This window comes from Belonocnema kinseyi, chromosome 2 (assembly GCF_010883055.1).
Source record: "Belonocnema kinseyi isolate 2016_QV_RU_SX_M_011 chromosome 2, B_treatae_v1, whole genome shotgun sequence".
NCBI lineage: Eukaryota > Metazoa > Arthropoda > Insecta > Hymenoptera > Cynipidae > Belonocnema > Belonocnema kinseyi.
In genome coordinates this window covers 94,445,600-94,467,345 of record NC_046658.1, presented here as the reverse complement: position 1 = coordinate 94,467,345, position 21,746 = coordinate 94,445,600, and the positions used below count along the sequence as shown (strand labels likewise).

Below are 21,746 nucleotides of genomic sequence, written 5' to 3'. Positions count from 1 at the left end.
CCCGGTAAAAAAATAAATTCACTATCATTTCCCGGTTTTCCAGGTTTTAGAATTAAAAAACATTTAAACTTAAATTTAAAAAGTTTAAAATTCATAAAGGGAAAACCTAATTTTTCGAATTCTTACAGAAAAAAAAGGTGACTAAAAGTGACTTTTGCCATTTTTTCAAAATCTCTGACTCTTTCCTGAATTAATTGGGTGAATATAATATTAGGAGATTGAAGAAATAAATCCTACTTGTATAATCGAAATGTAAAGTTCCTTCCCAGCAATGAAAGGTGGCGAGGAGTTTCCAAGCTCTAAAATAGTTTTCGGTTCCGGCCATATTAAACCGTAAATTCCACTTTTATCAGCTATCGGTCTGATTGGACTGTCGTTGCTCGTTTCTCGATTTGGAATGTCGTATCCTGGATCCGAGGATTTGTTTGACTCCACCGAAGGTTGACTCGCGTGAACCGAGACACTCTTCTGGCAGAAATTAATTTCCGCAAACTGTCCCGTTGGACTGTGCATGGTTTCGCAATCTTTTGCAAAAGAATTTGGCAGAAAATTGTGCAACAAGGCTTGCAAGGCGGGATTTCCTCGCGCGAGATCATACGGTGTTTTTCCTGCGAATTGTCTAAAACCAAAATTGAAATTTGATCATCTCACGTCATTTTGAGGAAACTTTCCTTACTCCACTCGATCAACATAAAGTTATTTCTAAAGCGATTGATAACGAACTCGATAAGATTAATTTCTGAATAAATAATAACAATATTTCTCTTAAGGAAATTTAATCTTGGGAATGGTGGTCTAACATTTCGCCACCTGGTGCCCAAAAACGGTACTAGAGAGAGTAGGTACAATTTTAAAGTTGTACATTAATTTTTGGATAAAAGTGTTTTTACGACATTTTTGTGAAGTATAAAACAATGATTGAATACTAAAAATAAATCTTTATAAAAAATAAATAGTTTTAGATAGAATATCCATATTATACAGTGAAAAAAGACATTTTTGTAAAATAGGTTTAAAAAAATTATTATTTTACTATTTCATGTAATGAATTTAAGTTTAAATAAACTTTAATTAATGTATGTAGCGACATATTTTATCCAAATTATGCGCAAAATACGAATAATGGACGATTTAGGGTGGCCGTTTTAATCTAAGAAAAAAATTTGCAGTCATTTTCCCGCTTCGCAAAAATTTTACACCGTCAATGAAATTTAAAAAAACAGAATCTAAAGTTAACAATTCTTCCATTTGAATTAATGAAAACTGAGCTGCAAATGAAAGCACTCAAAGTGGAACTCTTGAATTTCAAACTTTCGAAATTAATTGTAGAGTTCAAAGATTCATATTCAGTTCTAAATATATAATTCCACGTTATTATTTTCAATGCTCTAAAGTCTAAACTGAAGAATCAATCAATGAATTAAATTTGGTTTCAAAATTATATAATTTAAAGCAATTTTTAGCCAGAAACATTAAAAATTGAACGCTTGTGTTTTTTTTATAAACTGAACACTTCTTAAATTAAAAGTTAAATTATTTAAATTTTAAATGGTTAATAATTCTTAAAATGATTAGAAATTTTATTTGAAAATCTTTCAATCTTCCACATTCATTTTTGATATAATTGTAAATCTTTCTAAATCTTTTTGAATAATCACTCAAAATGAGCTTTTCAAAATAAAAATCATTACACATTTCGTTTTGATTATTTTAAATAATTTCAAATTTTTAATTGAATTTGAATTTTTTCAAAACTTCTAAATATTTCTTCAACTTCCATGACTGTTTTAAAGAATAATATGTTATTGTTATTTATATATCGAAGTTCAAAAATTTGACTTACATATTAAATTTTTTTGAATAGAACAGTTAAAATGTAACGGTTAAAATTTACTTTTCAATATTTAACGACAATCACTGATTTTAAATAAAAAGTTAGATATTTCTAAATATTAAGTAATTCTGATTTTTCTTGATTAAAAAATTTCAAATTGAATGGTTTAAAAATGGAATATTTTACCCTGAAACAATATTTGAAATTTAATAAAAGCCTTTGTTTATAAATACATTATTTTCAAGTTATTTTAAAATTAAAAATAGTTTATAAAGTTTCAATCGGGCGTTTACAAAGGCTTTCCAATTGAAATAGTTTACATAATTTTTAATGTTAAAAACTGGAAATTCTAAAATTGCGAGCTGATTTCGAATCTTCTTGTAAAATTAATTATTATTCACTTTTTAAATCTTGAAGAACAGTTTAATTTTAAAAATCATTATTAATTTATATTCACAGTTGATCAACTGAAAATATATTTAAAAAAAGGATGGAAATCACAGTTGGACAGATATTTCTGTAAAAAAAATATTTCTTCACCTTATAAGATGTAAATTCCATCTACACCTCTTTGTCTCCGATAAAGACTTACTTTTAGTATGCAACAAATACTTTAAACTCCACAAACAAAAATCGTTTAAAAAATTGTATGCAAAAATTAATGTACAACTTTAAAATCGTACCTATTCTTTCTAGTTCGCATTTTTGTCACCAGGTGGCGTATCGCAGTTTAACCATTCCCAATAGTTTTTAAATAAATTTCTTTATGACATGTGTCAATATTTAGGTGCAGCCAAAAATGCTCTCAAACCAGAGGAAATGGGGTAATTTCTCACGAAAAAAGGTGTAAACAATAGGGGAATACAATTTTTGAAATAAAATGATTGTAGGTACCATATTCCTAATTTGTATTTTCAACAAAATTGTTGAATTAACGACCAAAAGCATCAATTTTCTATAAAAAAAATGAATATTCAACGGAAAAAATTGACTTTTAAACCCGAAAAAAAAAACAACAAAAAAGTTAAATTTCAACTAAGAAGAATGAATTTTTAACAAAACAGTTGAATTTTCAAGCAAAGTAAACTAATTTAAAAAAATGGAATTTTCAAACGAATGGTTGAATAGAAAAAAATTAAGCTAATCAAAATCAGTTGCATTTTTAACATATTACTTTTCTTTCAAAACATAAATTTTCAATTCAAAAGGATGAATTTTCTATACAAAAAGTTAATTATTAACCCTTAAAGATTAATCATCAACCAATGAGATAAAATTTTTTCCAAATGATAGCATTTTTAACCATTAGTTGATTTTTCATCCTACAAAGAGGAATTTTTAAGCAGATGGTCCAATTTAAAAAAATATATAGTTCAACCAGTGTTGAATTTTAAATAAAAGCGGCGTTTTTTAAGAGACAGTTGAATTTCCAAGCAAAACACATGAATTGTTAACTAAAAATTCAATTTTCAACCTAAAAAAATGAATCAACAACAAAATTTCGTCAAATTTTCGAGAAAAAAGATGACTTTTCAGCAAAAAAATAAGAATGTTCCATGAAAGAGTTGAATTTACAAGATATAACATAAATTGCTTTTAAAAACACTTGACCTTTAGACCCGAAAATAAGAATTTTCAACAAAAAAGTTAATTTTCAATCGATAAAGATAAGTTTAAAATAAAATAGTTAAATTTCCAAACAAAACAAACGAACTTTAAAAAAAGTGGAATTTTCAACCAAATAGTTGAATGTTTAAGCAAAAAAGATGAGTTTTCAACAAAAAGTTGATTTTGAACTAAATATTTAAATTTCCAAAAAAATAATATAATATAAAAAAATAGTTAAATTTTTAACCAAAAAGTTCAATTTTCCACATAAAAAGATTAAAAGTCAGTCAATAGTTTAATTTGTACCAAAAAATATGACCCTTTGAAAAAAAATTTTTAAATTTTCCACAGAATATTCAAAGTTTCATACAAAAAAAGAATTCTGAACCAAAAATATAATAGTAGAGCAACGAAATAATTTTTCTACCAAAAGATGAATTTTCAATACTAACAAACGACTTTTCTATCTAAAAAGACGAATTTTCGATAAAATAATTAAATTTTCAACCCGCAGTAAGACTTTTAACTGAAAGAAAAAAATTCTGAACAAAAGGTATAATTGTAGATTTTGAAACTGAAAAAATTCTATTTCAACAAAAAAAAGATGACTTTTCTACCAAAAGATAAATTTTCAAACTGAAAGAACCAATTTTCTATCAATACAAACTTTAGATTTTCATCTAAAACGATAAATCTTCAAAAAAAAAAAATTATTTTTAACAAACAAGTTCAACTTTCATTCATATATTTAATAAAAGAATAAATTTTTTGAACAAAACAGATGAATTCTGATTCAACAATAAGTCAGTAGACTTTTTTTAAATAAAAAATATTATCTTTCAGTTAACAAATATGATTTTTCTACCCAAGATGAAGTTTCTATTGAAAAAGACGAATGTTCAACAAAAAACTGAATTTTCGACTGAAAAATGTATTTTTAACAAAACAGTTAAATTTTGAATCTAAACAATAAAAAAAAAGTTGAATTTTTAATTTAGAAAATTAATTTTCCACAAATTCGTTTAACTTTCAACTAATGAGTTAAATTTTTAACCAAATAGATCAATTTTCAACCAAAAATGAAATAGTTAAATTTTCAGTTAGAAAAATTAATTTTCAATATAAATCACCAATGTTTAAACAAATAATTCAATTTTTTCAATTCAATGTTTGTCCAATAAAATTAATTTTTAACAAAATGGTTCAACTTTCAGCCCGGCACTCGAATTTTTAACCAAATAAGATGAATTCTTATCAAAAAATGTTTTAATTGAAGTTGCAACTAAAAATAGTCAGTTTTTATCCACCAAATTTTCCACAAAATAATTAAATTTTAACAAAATAGGAAAGTTAAAAAAGAAGACGAATTCTAAAACTAAATTATAGTTGTAGAGTTTTGAATTCAAAATAATGAACTTTCTACCAAAAATTCTTGGATTTTTTAATTGGAATCGAATTGAAGGGTTAAAAAATGAGAAAAATGGGGAAGTTTCTTGAAAAAAAGGGAAGAGGGGGATTTAAAAAGGGTAAAAAGAAGGGAATAAGGGAAAAAGTCTATTAAGTAATGAAAATTAATTTGCGTAATTAATTTAATAATTTAATATTAATACAAATTAATAAAATAATTGAATAATTAAAATAATATTTTACTATAATTAATTAAATCAATTAATTAATTTATGGGAAAAGAATGGAATAGGGTGAAAGAGTCTATTAAGTAATGAAAATTAATTTACCCCTTAAAAGCACGAATAATTGGATTTGCTCCTGCTCGCAGCAATTCTTCACAAACAGTAACATCACCACGATTTACAGCATCGTGTAAAGGCGTGGCACCACAACCATTTTCCGAATTTACATTACCTCCTCTATCTGCATTGAAAAAATCACTTTTAGAACAAATTTGTAATAAAAGCTATAGAAATGGAGCTGGAAAGTAATAAATGATGAGGAATCGTACCTATAAGACAGCTGATAATTTCTTTATTGCCATAACATGATGCCCAGTGTAAGGGAGTGTTTTTACTTCCCTCAGAATCCCAGGAATTGACGTTTATACCCGCCTCTAATAATTGATCCACTCTATCTATTCTAAAATTCAATAGGTATTTTCTTTTTTTAAATAAATTCATATATTTTTAGGGTGTCTGGTAATCAGCCGATTTTAAATTCCCCTTTTTTTCTCGACATTTTTTCCACTCGACCACAAAATTCTTGTGGTCAGGTCGTCAATTGTCCTCAATTAAAGACAGAAGTAATAAGTTATTGTTTATATATATATATATATATATATATATAACAAAGTACGTAAATTTTTAACAATATAATTTAAAATTTCAACAAAGTAGATGAATTTACAATCTAAAAAGATTAATTCCCAACAAAAAAGTGTATATGTTGTTATTTCACCAAAAAAGGAAAAATTTCATGAAAAAAAAACGATTTTTAAATCAAAAAGACGAATTTTCAACAAATAAAGATTTTTTAATCATGACAACGAATTTTTCTGAAGAAAAAAACAACCTTTTTAACCAGAAAATATAAATTTTCAGCAAAAAAAAAATGTATACAAAATAGTTATTTATTATATTAATATTATAATTTATTTATATACATTTTCAACAACGTAGTTTGAATTTCACCCATGTGTTTGAATTTTCAATGAAAAAAGATGATTTTTGAACAAAATAGATAAACTTTCAACCAAAGAGATGAATTTTCAGCTAAAAATATGAATCCTGAACAAAAAAAGGATTTTTTAACCAAAATTCTGAAACAAAATAGTTCAATCTTCAAGCAGAGAATGTTAATTTTCTACCATCAGTTGCATTTTGGTCCAAAAAAGATGGCATTTCTACTGAGGCACGTGAGTTTTTAAATAAAAAAGCCAAATATTCAACAAAATGGTAGAATTTCCGTTAAAAAAGACTTCATTACGATTTTTTAATATTAAAATATCAATTTAAATTACAAAGTAAATTGTTTACGAAAAAGCTTGAATTTTTAACGAAACAGTTACATTTTTATACAAAAAGGATGACTTTTTAACAAAACTCGTCAATTTTCAATCAAACAATTGCATTTTTATCCAAAAAGAAGAAATTGATACAAAAGCAGATTATTTTTTAATTAAAAAGGCCAATTTTCATCAAAAAAATTTAATTTGACTTTTTAGCATCAAAATATAAGTTTTAAATAGGAAGTAATTTTTCTACAAAAATACTTGAGTTTTCAATCCAGAAAGACGAATTGTCAAAAAATAGTTGAATTTCTAACCAAAAAGGATGACTTTTTTACAAAACTGTTGAATTTGCAACGAAATAGTTGCATTTTTATCTAAAAAAGAAGAAATTTATACCAAAATGGATTAATTTTTTAAATAAAAAAAAAACATCTTTTAACAAAACAGTTGAATTTTTAATCTAAAAAAATGAATTCTCAACAAAAAAGTGTATGAGTTGATATTTCCCCGAAAAGGTGAAATTTAATTTAAAAACAATTATTTTAAATTTTAAAAAAACGAATTTTCAACAAATAAAGATTTTTTAGTCATGAAAAAAAGGTAATCTAAATTGTTGAACATTCAAATCAAACAACGAATTTTCTGTACAAAAAATAAATCTTTAATCAGAAAATTTAAATTTTCAGCAAGCAAAAAAAATTAAACAAAATAGTTATTTATTATATTAATATTATTATTTATATACATTTTTAACAGAGTAGTTTAAATTTCATCCATGGAGTTTAATTTTCAATTAAAAAAAGATGATTTTTCAACAAAATAGATCAACTTTCAACCAAAGAGACAAAGTTGAAGCTAAAAATATGAATCCTGAATAAAAAAAAGGATTTCTTAGCCAACATTCTGAAACAAAATAGTTGAATCTTCAAGTAAAGAAGATTAATTTTCTACCATCAGTTGCATTTTGGTCTAAGAAAGATGGAATTTCTACTGAGGCACATAAGTTTTTAAATCAAAAAGCCAAATTTTGAACAAAATTAATTTTCAGCGAAACAGTTAAATTTTTAAACAAAAAGGATGGCTTTTGAACAAAAATGTTGAATTTGCAACGAAATAGTTGCATTTTTATCATAAAAAAAAAGAAATTTATACCAAAACGGATTAATTTTTTAACTACAAAAGAAAAACAAAGTTTTAAAAAACAGTTGAAGTTTCAGCACCAAAGTACAAAATTTTAAGCAAAAAGAAAATTTTCTACGAAATAACTGCATTTTCAACAAAACAGTTGAATTTCCAACCAAACAGGATGACTTTTTAACAAAAATTTTGAATTTTCAACGAAATAGTTGCATTTTTATAAAAAACAAAAAGAAGAAGAAATTCATACCAAAACGGATTAATTTTTTAATAACAAAATAAAGATTTTTTAGTCATGAAAGAAAAAAAAGGTAATCTAAATTCTTAAACCTTCAAGTGAAACAACAAATTTTCTGTAGAAAAAAAAACATTTTCAACCAGAAAATAAAAATTTTCAGCAAGAAAAAAATATATACAAAATAGTTATTTATTATATTCATATTATAATTTATTTATATACATTTTCAACAAAGTAGTTTGAATTTCACCCATGTAGTTGAGCCAAATTTTTAACAAAATGGTTGAATTTCCATTCAAAAAAGATTTCATTATAATTTTTCAACATTAAAATATCAATTTAAAATAAAAAGTAAATTGTTTATGAAAACGCTTTTTGAATTTTCATCCATAAAATATCAGTTGAAGTTTCAGCACCAAACTATAAATTTTAAACATTAAGAAAATTTTCTACGAAATAACTGCATTTTCAACAAAACAGTTTAATTTTCAATCTAAAAGATTAATTATCAACAACAAAGTGTATGAGTTGATAATTCAACCAAAAATGACAACATTTCATGACAAAAATGATTTTAAAATTAAAAATACAAAGTTTTAACAAATAAAGATTTTTTAGTCATGAAAGAAAAAAAAGGTAATCTAAACTGTTAAACCTTCAAGTCAAACAACGAATTTTCTGTAGAAAGAAACAACACTTTTAACCAGAAAATATAAATTTTCAAAAAGAAAAAAAAGTCAAACAACGAATTTTCTGTAGAAAGAAACAACACTTTTAACCAGAAAATATAAATTTTCAACAAGAAAAAAATGTATACAAAATAGTTATTTATTATATTAATATTATAATTTATTTATATACATTTTCAACAAAGTAGTTTAAATTTCAACCATGTAGTTGATCAATTTAAAATAAAAAGTAGATTGTTTGTGAAAAAACTTGGATTTTCAATAAAAAAATACGATTTTTCAGTGTAACAATTAAATTTTCAAACGAAAAGGATGACTTTTAAACAAAACTCGTCAATTTTCAATAAAATAATTGTATTCTTATCCAAAAAAGAAGAAATGTATACATGAACAGATTATTTTTAAATTAAAATGGCCAATTTAAAAAAAAAATGTTGAATTTTCATCGAACAAAAATTTAATTGGACTTTTTAATATAAAAATATGAGTTTTAAATGATAAACAAGTTTTCTACGAACATACTTCGGTTTTCAATTTTTAAAAAACGAACTTTCAGCAAATCAATTGAATTTTCAACAAAATAAAAAAAATGCTTTTTCACAGAATTGTTAAATTCTCAACCAATCACTTTAATTTTCTCCAAAAAGAAGAAATTTAGACCAAAACAGATTCATTTTTTAATTAAAAAGGCCAATTTAAAAAAAAATGTTGAATTTTCATCCAAAAAAGATTTTAGTTTGACTTTTCGACATAAAAATATGAGTTTCAAATAAGAAGTAAATTTTCTACGAAAATACTTGAGTTTTCACACCAAGAAGGATGACTTTTTAACAAAACTGTTGAATTTGCAACGAAATAGTTGCATTTTTATCCAGAAAAGAAGAAAATTATACCAAAACGGATTAATTTCTTAATTAAAAAAAAAAAAACAATTTTTCAAAAAACAGTTGAATTTTCAGCACCAAAATACAAATTTTAAACAAAAAGACCCTTTTCTACGAAATAACTGCGTTTTCAACAAAACAGTTAAAATTTCAATCTAAAAAAATTGATTCTCAAGAAAAAAGTTTATGGGTTGATATTTCACCAAAAAAGGTGAAACTTCATTTTAAAAAATTATTTTAAATAAAAAAACGGATTTTTAACAAATACAGATTATTTATTCATGGAAGAAAGAAAAAAATAATATAAATTGTTAAACCTTCAAGGCAAACATGAGTTTATTAATCAAAAAGCCAAATTTTGAACAAAATGGTTGAATTTTCATACAAAAAAGATTTCATTATGATTTTTCAACATTAAAATATCAATCAACAACAAAAACATTAATTTTCAGCGAAACAGTTAAATTTTCAAAAAAAAAAGGATAACTTTCTAACAAAACTGGTCAATTTTCAACCAAATAATTGATTTTTTATCCAAAAAAGAAGAAATTTATACAAAAACAGATTAATTTTTTAATTAAAAAGGCCAATTTAAAAAAAAAACAGTTGATTTGTCATCAAAAAAAGATTTTACTTGGACTTTTTGACATCAATATATGAAAAAAAAACTGTTGAATTTACAACCACATATTTGCATTTTTGTCCAAAAAAGAAAAAAATTTATACCAAAACGGATTCATTTTTTAATTAAAAACACAAGTTTAAAAAAAATAGTAAAAATTTGCATCCAAAAAGATATCAGTTGAATTTTCAGCACCAAAATATAAATTTTAAACAAAAAGAAAATTTTGATGAAACAGTTGAATTTTCAACTAAAAAGAAACATTTTTAAAAACAAAATTAACGAAATTTGAAATAAATAATAAAATGTATAACTAAAAAGATAATCTTCGGGGGGAAGCAACTGAAAAAAAAATGAACTTCAACGTGTCTTTTTTTTTTCAAATTTTATTCTCTAGTCTATAAATGATCAAAATACCTATTTATTTATCTTTCCCCTTTTTCTCATTTTTTTCTACTTAAAATCGTACTAAATTAATAGAACCCAAAAAGAGAATTTTCGTTAACAATTCATTTTTTATTCAAAATTTTTATTATTTGGTTCAAAATTGATTTTTTTTTAAAGTAATACACCTTATTTAAAAATTCAACTGTTTTATTAAACATTCATCTTTTTGGTTTAAAAATGTAACTCTTTCTGTAAAAATTAAAATTTCTTTTTTGCCAAAAATTAATATGTTTCGATTCAATTTTTTGTTTTTTTAAAAACTCACATCTTTGTATTAAAAGTTCAACTGTTTGATAGAAAATTCGCTTAGCGACTCGAAAATTAAACAATTTAGTAGAAAATTAAATTATTTTGTTAAAAATTGACACAGTTTGTTGAAAATTGGTCTTTGTTTGTCAAATTAAATTGCTTTCTAATGTAAATTTAAATATATATTTTTTGTTGAAGTATCAATGATTACAATTTCAATTAAAAATTAACCCTTTTATAATCAAAATTCAACTCCCTGGTTGAAAGATGAACTGCTTCCTTAAAAGTAAATTATTTTGGCTTAAAAATTCCACAATTTGGTATAAAATCATTATTTCATGGAAAAATAATCCTCTTGGTTTAAAATTAAACTATTTAGTAATATATATATGCATTTTGTTAAAAATTCGTCTTTTTTAGCAGAAAATTTTTTGTTGTTGGTAAAAATGCAACTTTATGCTTGGAAATTATTCTGTTTTAGTTGAGGTACAAGTATTTTGTTGAAAATTAATTCTTTATAGTTTTATTTAACGGTTTTTTATTTAAAATTAAATTCTTTTTTTGGTCTTAAAATCAACTATCAGATTTTTTATTGAAAATTAGTATTTCCAGGTTGAAAATGCAATTCTTTTGTAGAGAATTCGCCTCCTCATTGGCTTGAAAACTCAACAGTCTCGTAGAAAACTCATTTTCTTTTTTTGAAATTAATTTTTTTTTAATGAAAATTTAAATATTTGATTTTTGGTTAAAAAATTATCTTTTTTAGTTGAACATTCAATTATTATCTGGTCGTCATTGCTGAAAAAGTGTGAATATTCTCGACAAAATGAGTCAGAATAAAGTGATTTTGGCCAATTTTTATGAAGACATTGAAAAAATTTTTGAAATTTAAATTATATCTAACATAATAAAAAGTTTTTCAATATTCTTGGGATCATTTTAAAGGTCAATTTCTATAGAACAGCAAAAAACAATCACGATTATTATAAAAAAATTGCTTGCATGGTGCAATATGTTTAAACTTGAAATAAAAATTTTGAAGAAATGTTAATATTTTTTCTGCTGAAATAAATATTTATTGTAAAATATATTAAACGAGTAATCATGAGGATTCTATCAAACTTATTAAAAATGTATATTTTCATTGGATTATTATTATTATCCTATAGATTAGATGTTTTCGAGTTTTTACAACTTTTTTGTTCAAACTTTATAAATTGTTTATTACATAGCTATAAAAAAATTTTTATCATTGAAATGTACACTCGCTGATTCTCGTTGAATAAAATTGACGGATTTTCTCGATTTCCCGGTTCACTATACACTCTGATTTATTTATGGCGGATTTATTATTTTATAAAAAAAAATTGAAGAAACTCACTCAGAAGCTGCGGTTGCTCTGAGCAATTCTTCCACAAAGATATGACGAACTATGTCGCTTGAGGCCACATCCAATGCATTATGACCCTGGGAATTTTGAATTGCAGGGTCCGCACCACAACTTAATAATGTTCTTACAACATCAACTTGGTTTACCTAAACATTGCCGATAAATCAATTAATTTAGATAATTTCTGATAAATTTTAATCAGGAGTCGTTACATTTTTTAAATCAATTAAAAATTGTTTCATTTTAAAGGGGCAAAAGAACTTATATTTAGGCGGCCGCAAAATTTAATTTTAAAAATGCACTGAATTTTTCCCAATTTTTTATCATTAATATTTAAAAACGAAAATTTGAACTTTTAATATTTTTAATGGCATATAATCTTCATTTGAATTTAAAAGAATTCTATTCATGAAAATTCAAGTTAAAGTTTTTAAATTCAAATAAATTGGAAAAATTCAATCAATCCAAGAAATTCCATTGATTTCAGTAAAATTGGAATGAATTAAGAGGGAGTTAAAGGATATGAAAAAACGTCGATGAAACTCATAAAAAATGAAGGCGAATGTAAAAAAAATCATTGGATGCAGTTAGTTTCAAATAAATTTAGAAAAATTCAGGGGATTGCAAAAATTGATAAAATGCCTAAGAATTTAAGGTGAGTTCAAAAGACTTTGAAGTGAAATAAACAGAAACTAAAAAAAAAAAAATCAATTAATTTGTGTAAAATTATGTGAATTTAGGAGAATTGAAGAAAATTCCAAGGAATTGAAAAGAATTCAGGATAAATAGATCGGAATTTAGAGTGAATCCCAAATTAATTCAAATAATTTACAAAAAATATTTGAAACCTTACGAAATACCTCACTTCTTGTAAATAAATTCCTTATTAAGTATAATTCTATGAAATTATCTAGAATCATGAAAAATTTATTAAAATACCTTGAAAGCTTTTGATATCCCTTAAAATCATTAAAATCCTGAAAATTCTTATAAAATACTTTGGATTTTTTTTAATTTCTTGAAACTTTGAAAAAAGCCCTTTCGATAATTTTTATTTTCAACAATTTTATTGAGTTTGATAGGAGAAAATTTCATTTTGTTAATCGTGGTAGAATTTACAGGTTCAGAGGCATTTATATTTTAAAGATTTCTTTGGAATTTAAAAAATTCCATACATTTTTTTAAATCCTATGGATTCCTTCAAATTATTAAAATCTATTTATAATTTCTTGGAATCTTTTAAAATACTATAAAATATTTCAAATATTTTAAAATCTTTTGAAATCTTCTAATCCTTTTAAATATTTTGAAGTCTCTTGGAACTTTTTAAAGCTCTTGAAAATACTTTGAAATTTTTTTTAATTACCTCAAATTGACAATATTTACATTTACAAAATTTTTCGAAGACTTTTAAAATATTTAAAATTAAATTAAAATGAATATCCTAAAATACTTAATATCCTTTGAAATCTTTTGATATTCCTGGAAACTTTTTAAAGTTCTTGAAAGTTCCTTGTGATTTTTTTAAATAATCTAAAATATTTCAATTCCTCTGAAATTTCTTGAAACTTTTTAAAGCCCTTTAAAATTCTTTGTAATATTTAAAGGTGCCCTGAACCTTTTTACATTTTTTGGAGTCCTATCAAATTATTGAAATCCGAACAAAATCCTTCGAAATCTTTTCAAAGCCTAAAGTACTTAAAATCCTTCCAAATCTTAAAAATTTTTTTTGAAGTTTCTAGAAACTTCTTAAAGCCATCTAAAAATTCTTGGAATTTTTAAAAATACTCAAAATATAATAAAAATCATTAAATAAATATAAAATTAAAATAAATGCCCTAAAGTACTTTATATCCTTTAAAATCATTTAAAATTTCTGGAAATTTTGTATAGCTCTTGAACATTTCTTGGGATTTTGAAACATTCCCTACATTTTTTAAATCCTATGGAATTGCTTCAAATTGTTTAAATTTATTTATAATGTATTGGAATCTTTTAAAATACTATAAAATATTTCAAATATAAAATTTTTTATAAAATCTTTTGGAACATTTTAAAGCTCTTCAAATTGTCTTGAAATTTTGAATTTGCCCTCTAAATTTTTTTAATCCTTTGGAATCCCTTCAAATTATTGAAATCATTCAAAAAATCTTTTCAAATACTATAAAACACTTAAAATCCTTCAAAAGTTTTTGAAATTTTTGGAAACTTCTTAAAGCCCTCGAAAAATTCTTGAAATTTTTTAAAATAATTGAAACAAAATGAAGATCATGAAATAAATATAAAATTAAAATAAACGCCCTAAAGTACTTTATATCCTATTAAACCATTTGAAACTTCTGGAAACTTTGTATAGCTCTTGAACATTTCTTGAGATTTTTAAACATTCTCTACATTTTTTAAATCCTGTGGAATTCCTTCAAATTATTTAAATCTATTTATATAATTTATTTGATCCTTTTAAAATGCTATAAAATATCTCAAATAATAAATTTTTTTGAAATCTCGTTGAACTTTTTAAAGCTCTTGAAAATTCCTCAAAATTTTTAAAAGTTCTCTCAACTTTTTTTAAATCTTTTGGAATCCCTTCAAACTATTGAAATCATTTTTAAAATCTTCGAAATCTTTTCAAATACTCGTAAACATTTAAAATCCTTCAAAATTTTTTGAAATTTCTGGAAACTTCTTCAAAATCATCAGAAATTTCTAGAAACCTTGTATAGCTCTTGAAAATTGCTTGGGATTAAAAAGAAACTCTAAAATTTTTCATATCCTTTGAAATCTTTTGAAATACCTTAAAACTTTTTAAAGAATTGAATATGATAAATTTATGTTTATAAGAAGATTTAATAACATACGTTATTTTTTAAATAAAGAAAACATTCACCTTGGAAGCATAAGTCAAAAACGTTCCTTCTTCAAGAAGTGGTTGATTCAAAATTTTTTGTTTAGAGATAGTCTCGCCTACGTTTCCATTTTCACCTAAAGCCAAATTAATAAAACCGTAAAATAATCTTTCGTCATCCTCAACTTAAAATACAAAAAAGAAAATAGTTTCAAATTGACCATAAAATACGGAAAAATCGTATAAAAATAACATACAATTAAAGATACACAAAATTACTAAATATTAAAATACTAAAAGGTTATAATAATTAAAAATATATAAATCTACTGCAAAATATAACGCACAAACTAATTTCTGTTCTTTCACATCCTAAAAAGCAAAATTACGAAAAAATACTCTTAAAATTAAAAAAAACACTCCAAAATAATATTTTCAGAAACTATTACTACTTGGAATCTAAATATATAAACAGAAAAAGGGATAAAGGATTATTTTAACAACAAAAAGTTAATATTATTATAAAAACTTTAGGCGGAAAAGAGAAATAAATGTCAAAATATACATAATAAATTTTTACGTACATGCATCTAAAATTGACCTTATAATGTCGGTGCGCCCATGATCAATTGCAGTCCGAATATTTTCACAAATATCTTGCATTATTTCTGCATTATTCTAAATCACCAAAACTGAAATAAGAGCCACGTCGAACTGTCAAAACGAAGAGATTTCGAGGTTATGTTCGTCTCGGGTGTCGGCATTCTCGGCGTTCTCTAATCTCGTGTAAATTTCATTTTTGTAACTTTATTTTATGATTTTAATCAGAAGCTATGCATTAAAACTTATTGTAAGCGAATAAAAATATAACAAAACCTTTTATTAATATTTATAAATATTTATAATATTTGAAAAGAATTCTCAAGGATTCTCTGGAGTTTTCGTAAATTACGAATAATTGCGAGCATTTAAATGAAATTTTAGAGAACTTTCGGGAATTTCTCGACACTCGAAATTTATGTATGTGGAATGTGGATAGAACGGTTAATGCGTGAGTGTTTGTGAAGGTTTGGGGAAAGTGAAACGGCTTGAAACTAGAAAGAATAAGCTGGAATAAGTGGAGTGAATCATGGAAAAGAAACAAGTACTAAATAATTGTTGATAATACAATAACTAATTGTTGTAAGAGTGAAAATGTACACATTTTTTTACGACGATGAAGGAAAATAAGTTAAGGTGATTTAAGAATTAGTATAAAAATTAATAATTGTATATAATAATGCGTAATGTCGTTTTGACACACTTTTATTCTTTCGTCCAATTAATTATGGATATTTTTTGAATGTATGTCAGTTGAAAGTTGTAAAATAATTAAAAATATATAATAATTTTAGAACAGAAGAAATATTCAATAAGTTCAACCTACATTCGAATGTGATTTTGAGAGATAATGGAAGTTCGCAAAACATGAATGTTAAATATGGAATTCCGGTTCTGTTTATATGTTTTGGAGTTTTTATATTTTTAATAAATGTCCTGGGAGGTCGACCGCATTTTAAAAGACTGAAACCACCCAATGGAGTTCTTACCAAAAAGTCAGGTATGTATAATTTAACATATATAAATATGTAACTATAATTTAGAAGTTTGTAGTAGAATAAAAAGTAGAAAGTTAGAATGAATAAAATTATTATCAAAGGATGTCCACTGGACCGGAGAATGACAATGAAATTATTTTGTGACACGGAATTTTTACAACTTTTTAGAAGAAAAATCTAATTTTTTGAAATATCGCAGGCTTTCTGAAATGAAAGAGGCCCTTTTTTCTATCATTTTTATTAAATTGGAATAGTTCAAAGATTGGTTTTTTATTTTTTTCCGAATTGGAAAAGGCCAATTTTGTTTAAACATTTCTATTAAATTTATGGGAAGAATTTGAATTTTTTTTAATTAGAAGAGGAGAATTTTTAATAATTTTTTGAATTTGAAAGAAGAAAATTTTCGTTCTTTTTTTTTAATTTTAGAATTTTTCTTAAATTGAAAAGGGGAAATTTGTATTTTCTGTCTATTTTCTTAATTGTAAGAGAGTAATTTTTTATTTTGAACATTTTTATTGAGTTGGAAATTTTATTTTTTAATTTTCGTTTTATCGTTTTTATTATGAGTAATTTTGTCTGAATTAGAAGACGCCATTTTAAACATTTGTATTGAGTTTATGGAAAGAATGTTTTATTTTCAATTCTTTTCTGAATCTGAAAAGGGAAGTTTTTATTTTAAACAATTTTATTGAGCTTGATAGATCATTTTATTTTTTTTTTAATCTTGGTAGAATTTACAGATTCCGGGGCATTTATATTTTAAAGATTTTTATCGAGTTGGAAAGGAGGAAATTTTGGTTATTTTTTTTTTTCTTATTGGAAGAGGCATTTTTTTCTTTTTATAATTTTTATTTAGTTGGAAAGAGGAAATTTTTATTTTCTGTCTATTTTTTGAATTTAAATAGGGTAATATTTTTCTTTATTTAGTTAATAGAAATAATTTTTTATTTTCAATTCTTTTCTGAATTGGAAAAGGGAAATTTTTTATTTTCAACAATTTTATTGAGTTTGAAGGAAGGAAATTTTAGTTTTTAATTTTGGTAGAATTGACAAAATCAGGGACATTTATACTTTTAAGATTTTTATCGAGTTAAAAAGGAGGAAACTGGTTATTTTTTATTGGAGCAGGCATTGTTTTATCTTTATTATATTTATTCAGTTGAAAATGGGATTTTTTTTCTTTCTATTTTTTGAATGGAAAAAGGGTAATTTTTTTACATTTTTATTGAGTTCAAACAGAGAAAATTTTGATTTATTAGTTTTTCTAAACTGGAAAAGGCACTATCTTTATTTTTTACATTTTGATTAAGTTGGAAAGCAGGACATTTAGGTTAATTATTGTCTTTCTGAAATAAAAGAGGTCACTTTTTAAGATTTTCATCGAGTTGGAAAGGAGGAAATTATGGTTATTATTTTTTTTTTTTATTGGAAGAGGGATTTTTTTATCTTTTTATCTAAAAGAGGCCATTTTTTCTTAATTGAGTTTATGGGAATAATTTTTAATTTTCAATTCTTTTCAAAATCTAAAGTGGGAAATTTTTTATTTTTAATAATTTTATTGAGTTTGAAAGGAGGAAATTTTAGTTTTTAATTTTGGTAGAATTGGCAGAATCGTGGACATTTATATTTTAAAGATTTTTATCGAGATGGAAAGAAGGAAACTTTGGTTCTCTTTTTTTTCTTATTGGAAGAGGCATTTTTTTCTTTTTAGAATTTTTATTCAGTTAAAAAGAGGAACATTTTATTTTTTGTTTTCTGAATTGGAAGAGGGTAATTTTTTATTTTTGACATTTTTATTATGTTGAAAGAGAGAAAATTTTGGTTTTTAGTTTTTCTAATCTGGAAAAGGCAATTCTTTTGTTTTGAGCATTTTTATTAAGTTGGGAAAGAAGACATTTTTTCTTAATTGAGTTTGTGGGAAGAATTTTTAATTTTCAATTCTTTTCCGAATCGGAAGTGGGAAATTTTTTATTTTCAATAATTTTATTGAGTTTGAAAGGACGAAATTTTAGTTTTTAATTTTTGTAGAATTGAAAAAATCAGGGACATTTATATTTTAAAGATTTTTAGCGAGTTGGAAACGAGGACATTTTGGTTTTCTTTGTTTCTTAATTGGAAGAGGCCATTTTTTCAAACTTATTACTATTATTGCAAAATTGTGAAGAGGAGAAAATTTTATTTTCTATCTGTTTTCTGAATGGGGGGAGGGTAATTTTTTATTTTGGAACTTTTTATTCAGTTGGAAGGGAGAGAAGTTTGGTTATCAAGTTTTTCTAAACTGGAAGAGGCATTTCTTTTGTTTTGAAGATTTTTGTTGCGTTGGATAGGAGGATATTTACGCTGATAATTGTTTTTCTGAATTGGAAGAGATGTAATTAAAAAAAAATTGTCTTTAGTTTATTGAAAAGAATCTTTTATTTTCAGTTTTTTTCTAATTTGGAAGAGTAAAATTTTGTATTTTTAACCATTTTATTGAGTTTGAAAGCAGTAAATTTGATTATTTTTGTGCTAATTGGAAGAGGCCATTAAAAAAAATATATTTATTGAGTTGTAAAGCGAATATTTTTTATTTCTATCTGTTTTCTGAATTGGAAGAGGGTAACTTTTTATTTTGAATTTTTTTTAAATTTTTATAGAGATAAAACAGGGCCAAGTTGGTATTTTTAACCTTTTTATTGATTTTGAAAGGAGTAAATTTTACTTTTTATATTTCGTTTTTTGTTTTATCGTTATCATTAGAAGGGGTGAATTTTTTTTCTAAATTCGAAGGGGCCTTTTTTCCTTTTTTAAACATTTTTGTTGAGTTTATAGAAAGAAACTTTATTTTAAATTTTTTTCTGAATTGATAAATGGATATTTTTTATTTTAAAATTTTTATTGCGTTGCAAGCGAGAAAGTTTCGGTTTTCAATTTTTTCTGAATTGGAAAATGGACATTTTTTATTTTTAAGAATTGTATAGTCTTGGAAGGGACAAAATTTTGGTTATTTTGTTTTCAAAATTATAAGGGGCTATGTTGTTTAGAATTTTTATTTATTTTAAAGGAAAAACTTTTTTCAGTCTTTTTTCTTAACTGGAAGAGGGTAATTTTCAAAAAAAACTTTATTGAGTTGGAAAGGATAAAATTTTGTTTATTTATTTTTCTGAAATGTCAAAAGTCAATTTAATCTTTACATTTTAAAAATTTTTTCACCAGAAATTTTTGAACTATTAAATTGATAAAAACTAAAATTGGTTAATTTAGTAGCTTAATGGCATATACTTAAAAAATGTTTAGTTCGAAAGTATTAAAAACTTCCATTTTTCGTGACAAATTATTGAGCGTTTGAATAAAAAATGTCTGAATTTAAAATGATGTAAGTTTCAATTTAAAAAGTTTTAGATTCAAATGAGCTTCTATTTGAGTGATTAATTTACATTTAAGCTTTGAATACTTTCAATAAATAATTTTCAGTTTTAAGAAATTTATTTTTTAATTTCAATTACCGTGAAAAATTCTCTTTGAACCGTGAATTTTTTTCCTCGATTAAAACGACCACCCTGATATCAGTATGCTTTAGATCTATAATTGATCAATTCTGTATGATTAAAGGTTTAAAATTAATTTAATCTTTAACCATAAGTTTCATAAAACTTTTTAATCCTCGAGTTTTTTTTCAGTAAATTAAAATTAAAGTTACATACTATCTTACCAAAGACTTCTCATAAATCTTTTTCAGATTCCAGCACATTGTTGGACCTGATAAACTTCAAATATGAAATTTCCCCAGAATGTGACGCCTCTCACTTGATATGGATCGTCACATCTTTCGCTGGAGACGTTTTCGAAAGAAGCGCGATTCGCCGCGCCTATAATTCCAAAGAACTCTCAAATTTAGGAATCAAAAGGGTATTTCTACTTGGCCTACTAGATGAAAATTCTCAAAAAAAGACTGGCATCTCGCAATTAGCAATAGAAAATGAATCTCGAAGATTCAAAGACATAGTCCAAGGAAACTTTATAGAAGCTTATCGAAACCTGACCTACAAACACTTGATGGGATTGAAATGGTCAGCCGAAAACTGTGATCATGTTCCTTATATTATGAAAATGGACGATGACATTATCATAAATATATACCAAGTATTAGAAAGACTAGAAAAAATTGAAATAAATAATTCCCTAGTCGGCCACGTCCTGGAAAATATGAATCCGATCAGAGAACCTGCCAACAAATGGTTCGTCACCAAAGACGAATATCTTCCGGATTCTTATCCTCCATTTGTTTCCGGGTGGCTTTACGTGACTACTCCTTCCGTGGCTTCGAAATTAGTCGATCAAGCGAATTTCTATCCAAAATATTTCTGGATTGACGATGCTTTTGTAACTGGAATTTTGAGAGAGAAGGCTGATGTCCAATTAATAGACATTCACGAGATGTACACGACTGATTTTGGATTTCTGAAATGCTGCATCGAAGGTGGGAAAAAAAATCTGAAATGTGAATTTTCCATCGGGCCGAATGGCGGCGATGCTGAGCTGCAAATTCGATTTAAAGAATTTGCTGATTTGTGCAAATTGAAATGTGAAGAGAGGCCAGAAGAATTTTCGGTCGCAAAAACGTGTGTTGTTGCTTTCAATGAAAAAAGTCTCGGTAAAGGCACTGCTCAAATACGTCCTATAAAAATTTAGGATGGTGGATTTTTTGGTCGGCAGGGTAAATTATGAGCTTGACTGAAAAGAAATGTAGTTTTAAGAGATTTATAATATATTTTAAAAAGAGATATTTGAGATATTAATCAATTTATTAATTTATCAGCTTAACATTTTATTTATATTTGCCATTAAAGTTTAGTGTGTTATCTTGATGAAATAACAGGGTGTCCACTCAAATACTGGAAAAAAATCCCAGATAATTCCAGGTTTTTTACCAGAAATCTCAGATTGTTCCAGGTATAATTGTTTTTATAATAATTCATTAAATTCAATTTAATCCGCTTAAAATTCCTAACTTTTTGAGGAAAATAATAGAATTTTAAAGAAAATAGACGAATTTTTAACCAAATAGTTGCATTTTCAAAATAAAAAATTAATTTCCAATGAAAAAGATGGTTTTTCAAGAAAATATATAAAATCTCAACTAAATTGTTGAATTTTTAATCAAAAAAATTATTTTTTGTTAGAAAATTAGATTTTTTAATCAAATAAATAAATTTTCAACAAAATAGTTAAATTTTTAACTACAAATGATCAATTTGAAACTA

The 21,746-nt window shown here is 24.6% G+C and overlaps 2 protein-coding genes across 2 annotated transcripts in view; one reads left to right on the top strand and one right to left on the bottom strand.

Annotated features, from left to right (window-relative positions):
* Nucleotides 1-15,629, bottom strand: part of LOC117167945 — a 39,022-nt gene extending 23,393 nt beyond the window's left edge. Inside the window, exons 1-6 of the mRNA XM_033353202.1 lie at nucleotides 15,490-15,629; nucleotides 14,948-15,042; nucleotides 12,052-12,206; nucleotides 5,403-5,533; nucleotides 5,179-5,314; nucleotides 238-619 (exon numbers count right to left, since the gene is read on the bottom strand). Of these exons, the coding sequence (XP_033209093.1) occupies nucleotides 238-619; nucleotides 5,179-5,314; nucleotides 5,403-5,533; nucleotides 12,052-12,206; nucleotides 14,948-15,042; nucleotides 15,490-15,568 (978 nt within the window). The 5' untranslated portion in view covers nucleotides 15,569-15,629. The remainder of the gene's footprint in view (nucleotides 1-237; nucleotides 620-5,178; nucleotides 5,315-5,402; nucleotides 5,534-12,051; nucleotides 12,207-14,947; nucleotides 15,043-15,489) is intronic.
* Nucleotides 15,630-15,824: 195 nt separating this feature from the next.
* On the top strand, nucleotides 15,825-21,517 carry LOC117167946 (beta-1,3-galactosyltransferase 5). The gene is made up of 3 exons (XM_033353203.1): nucleotides 15,825-16,141; nucleotides 16,300-16,505; nucleotides 20,222-21,517. The coding sequence occupies exons 1-3, from the start codon at nucleotides 16,122-16,124 to the stop codon at nucleotides 21,172-21,174; spliced, it is 1,179 nt and encodes a 392-aa protein (XP_033209094.1). The 5' UTR covers nucleotides 15,825-16,121; the 3' UTR covers nucleotides 21,175-21,517.
* The last annotated feature ends 229 nt before the right edge of the window (nucleotides 21,518-21,746 follow it).

Bases quoted from the DNA above. Each gene is read 5' to 3' on its own strand.
- LOC117167946 (XM_033353203.1), top strand. From the start codon at position 16,122: ATGAAGGAAAATAAGTTAAG. The intron at 16,142-16,299 runs GTGATTTAAGAA...TAATAATTTTAG, and splicing joins ATGAAGGAAAATAAGTTAAG to AACAGAAGAAATATTCAATA. The intron at 16,506-20,221 runs GTATGTATAATT...AATCTTTTTCAG, and splicing joins AGTTCTTACCAAAAAGTCAG to ATTCCAGCACATTGTTGGAC.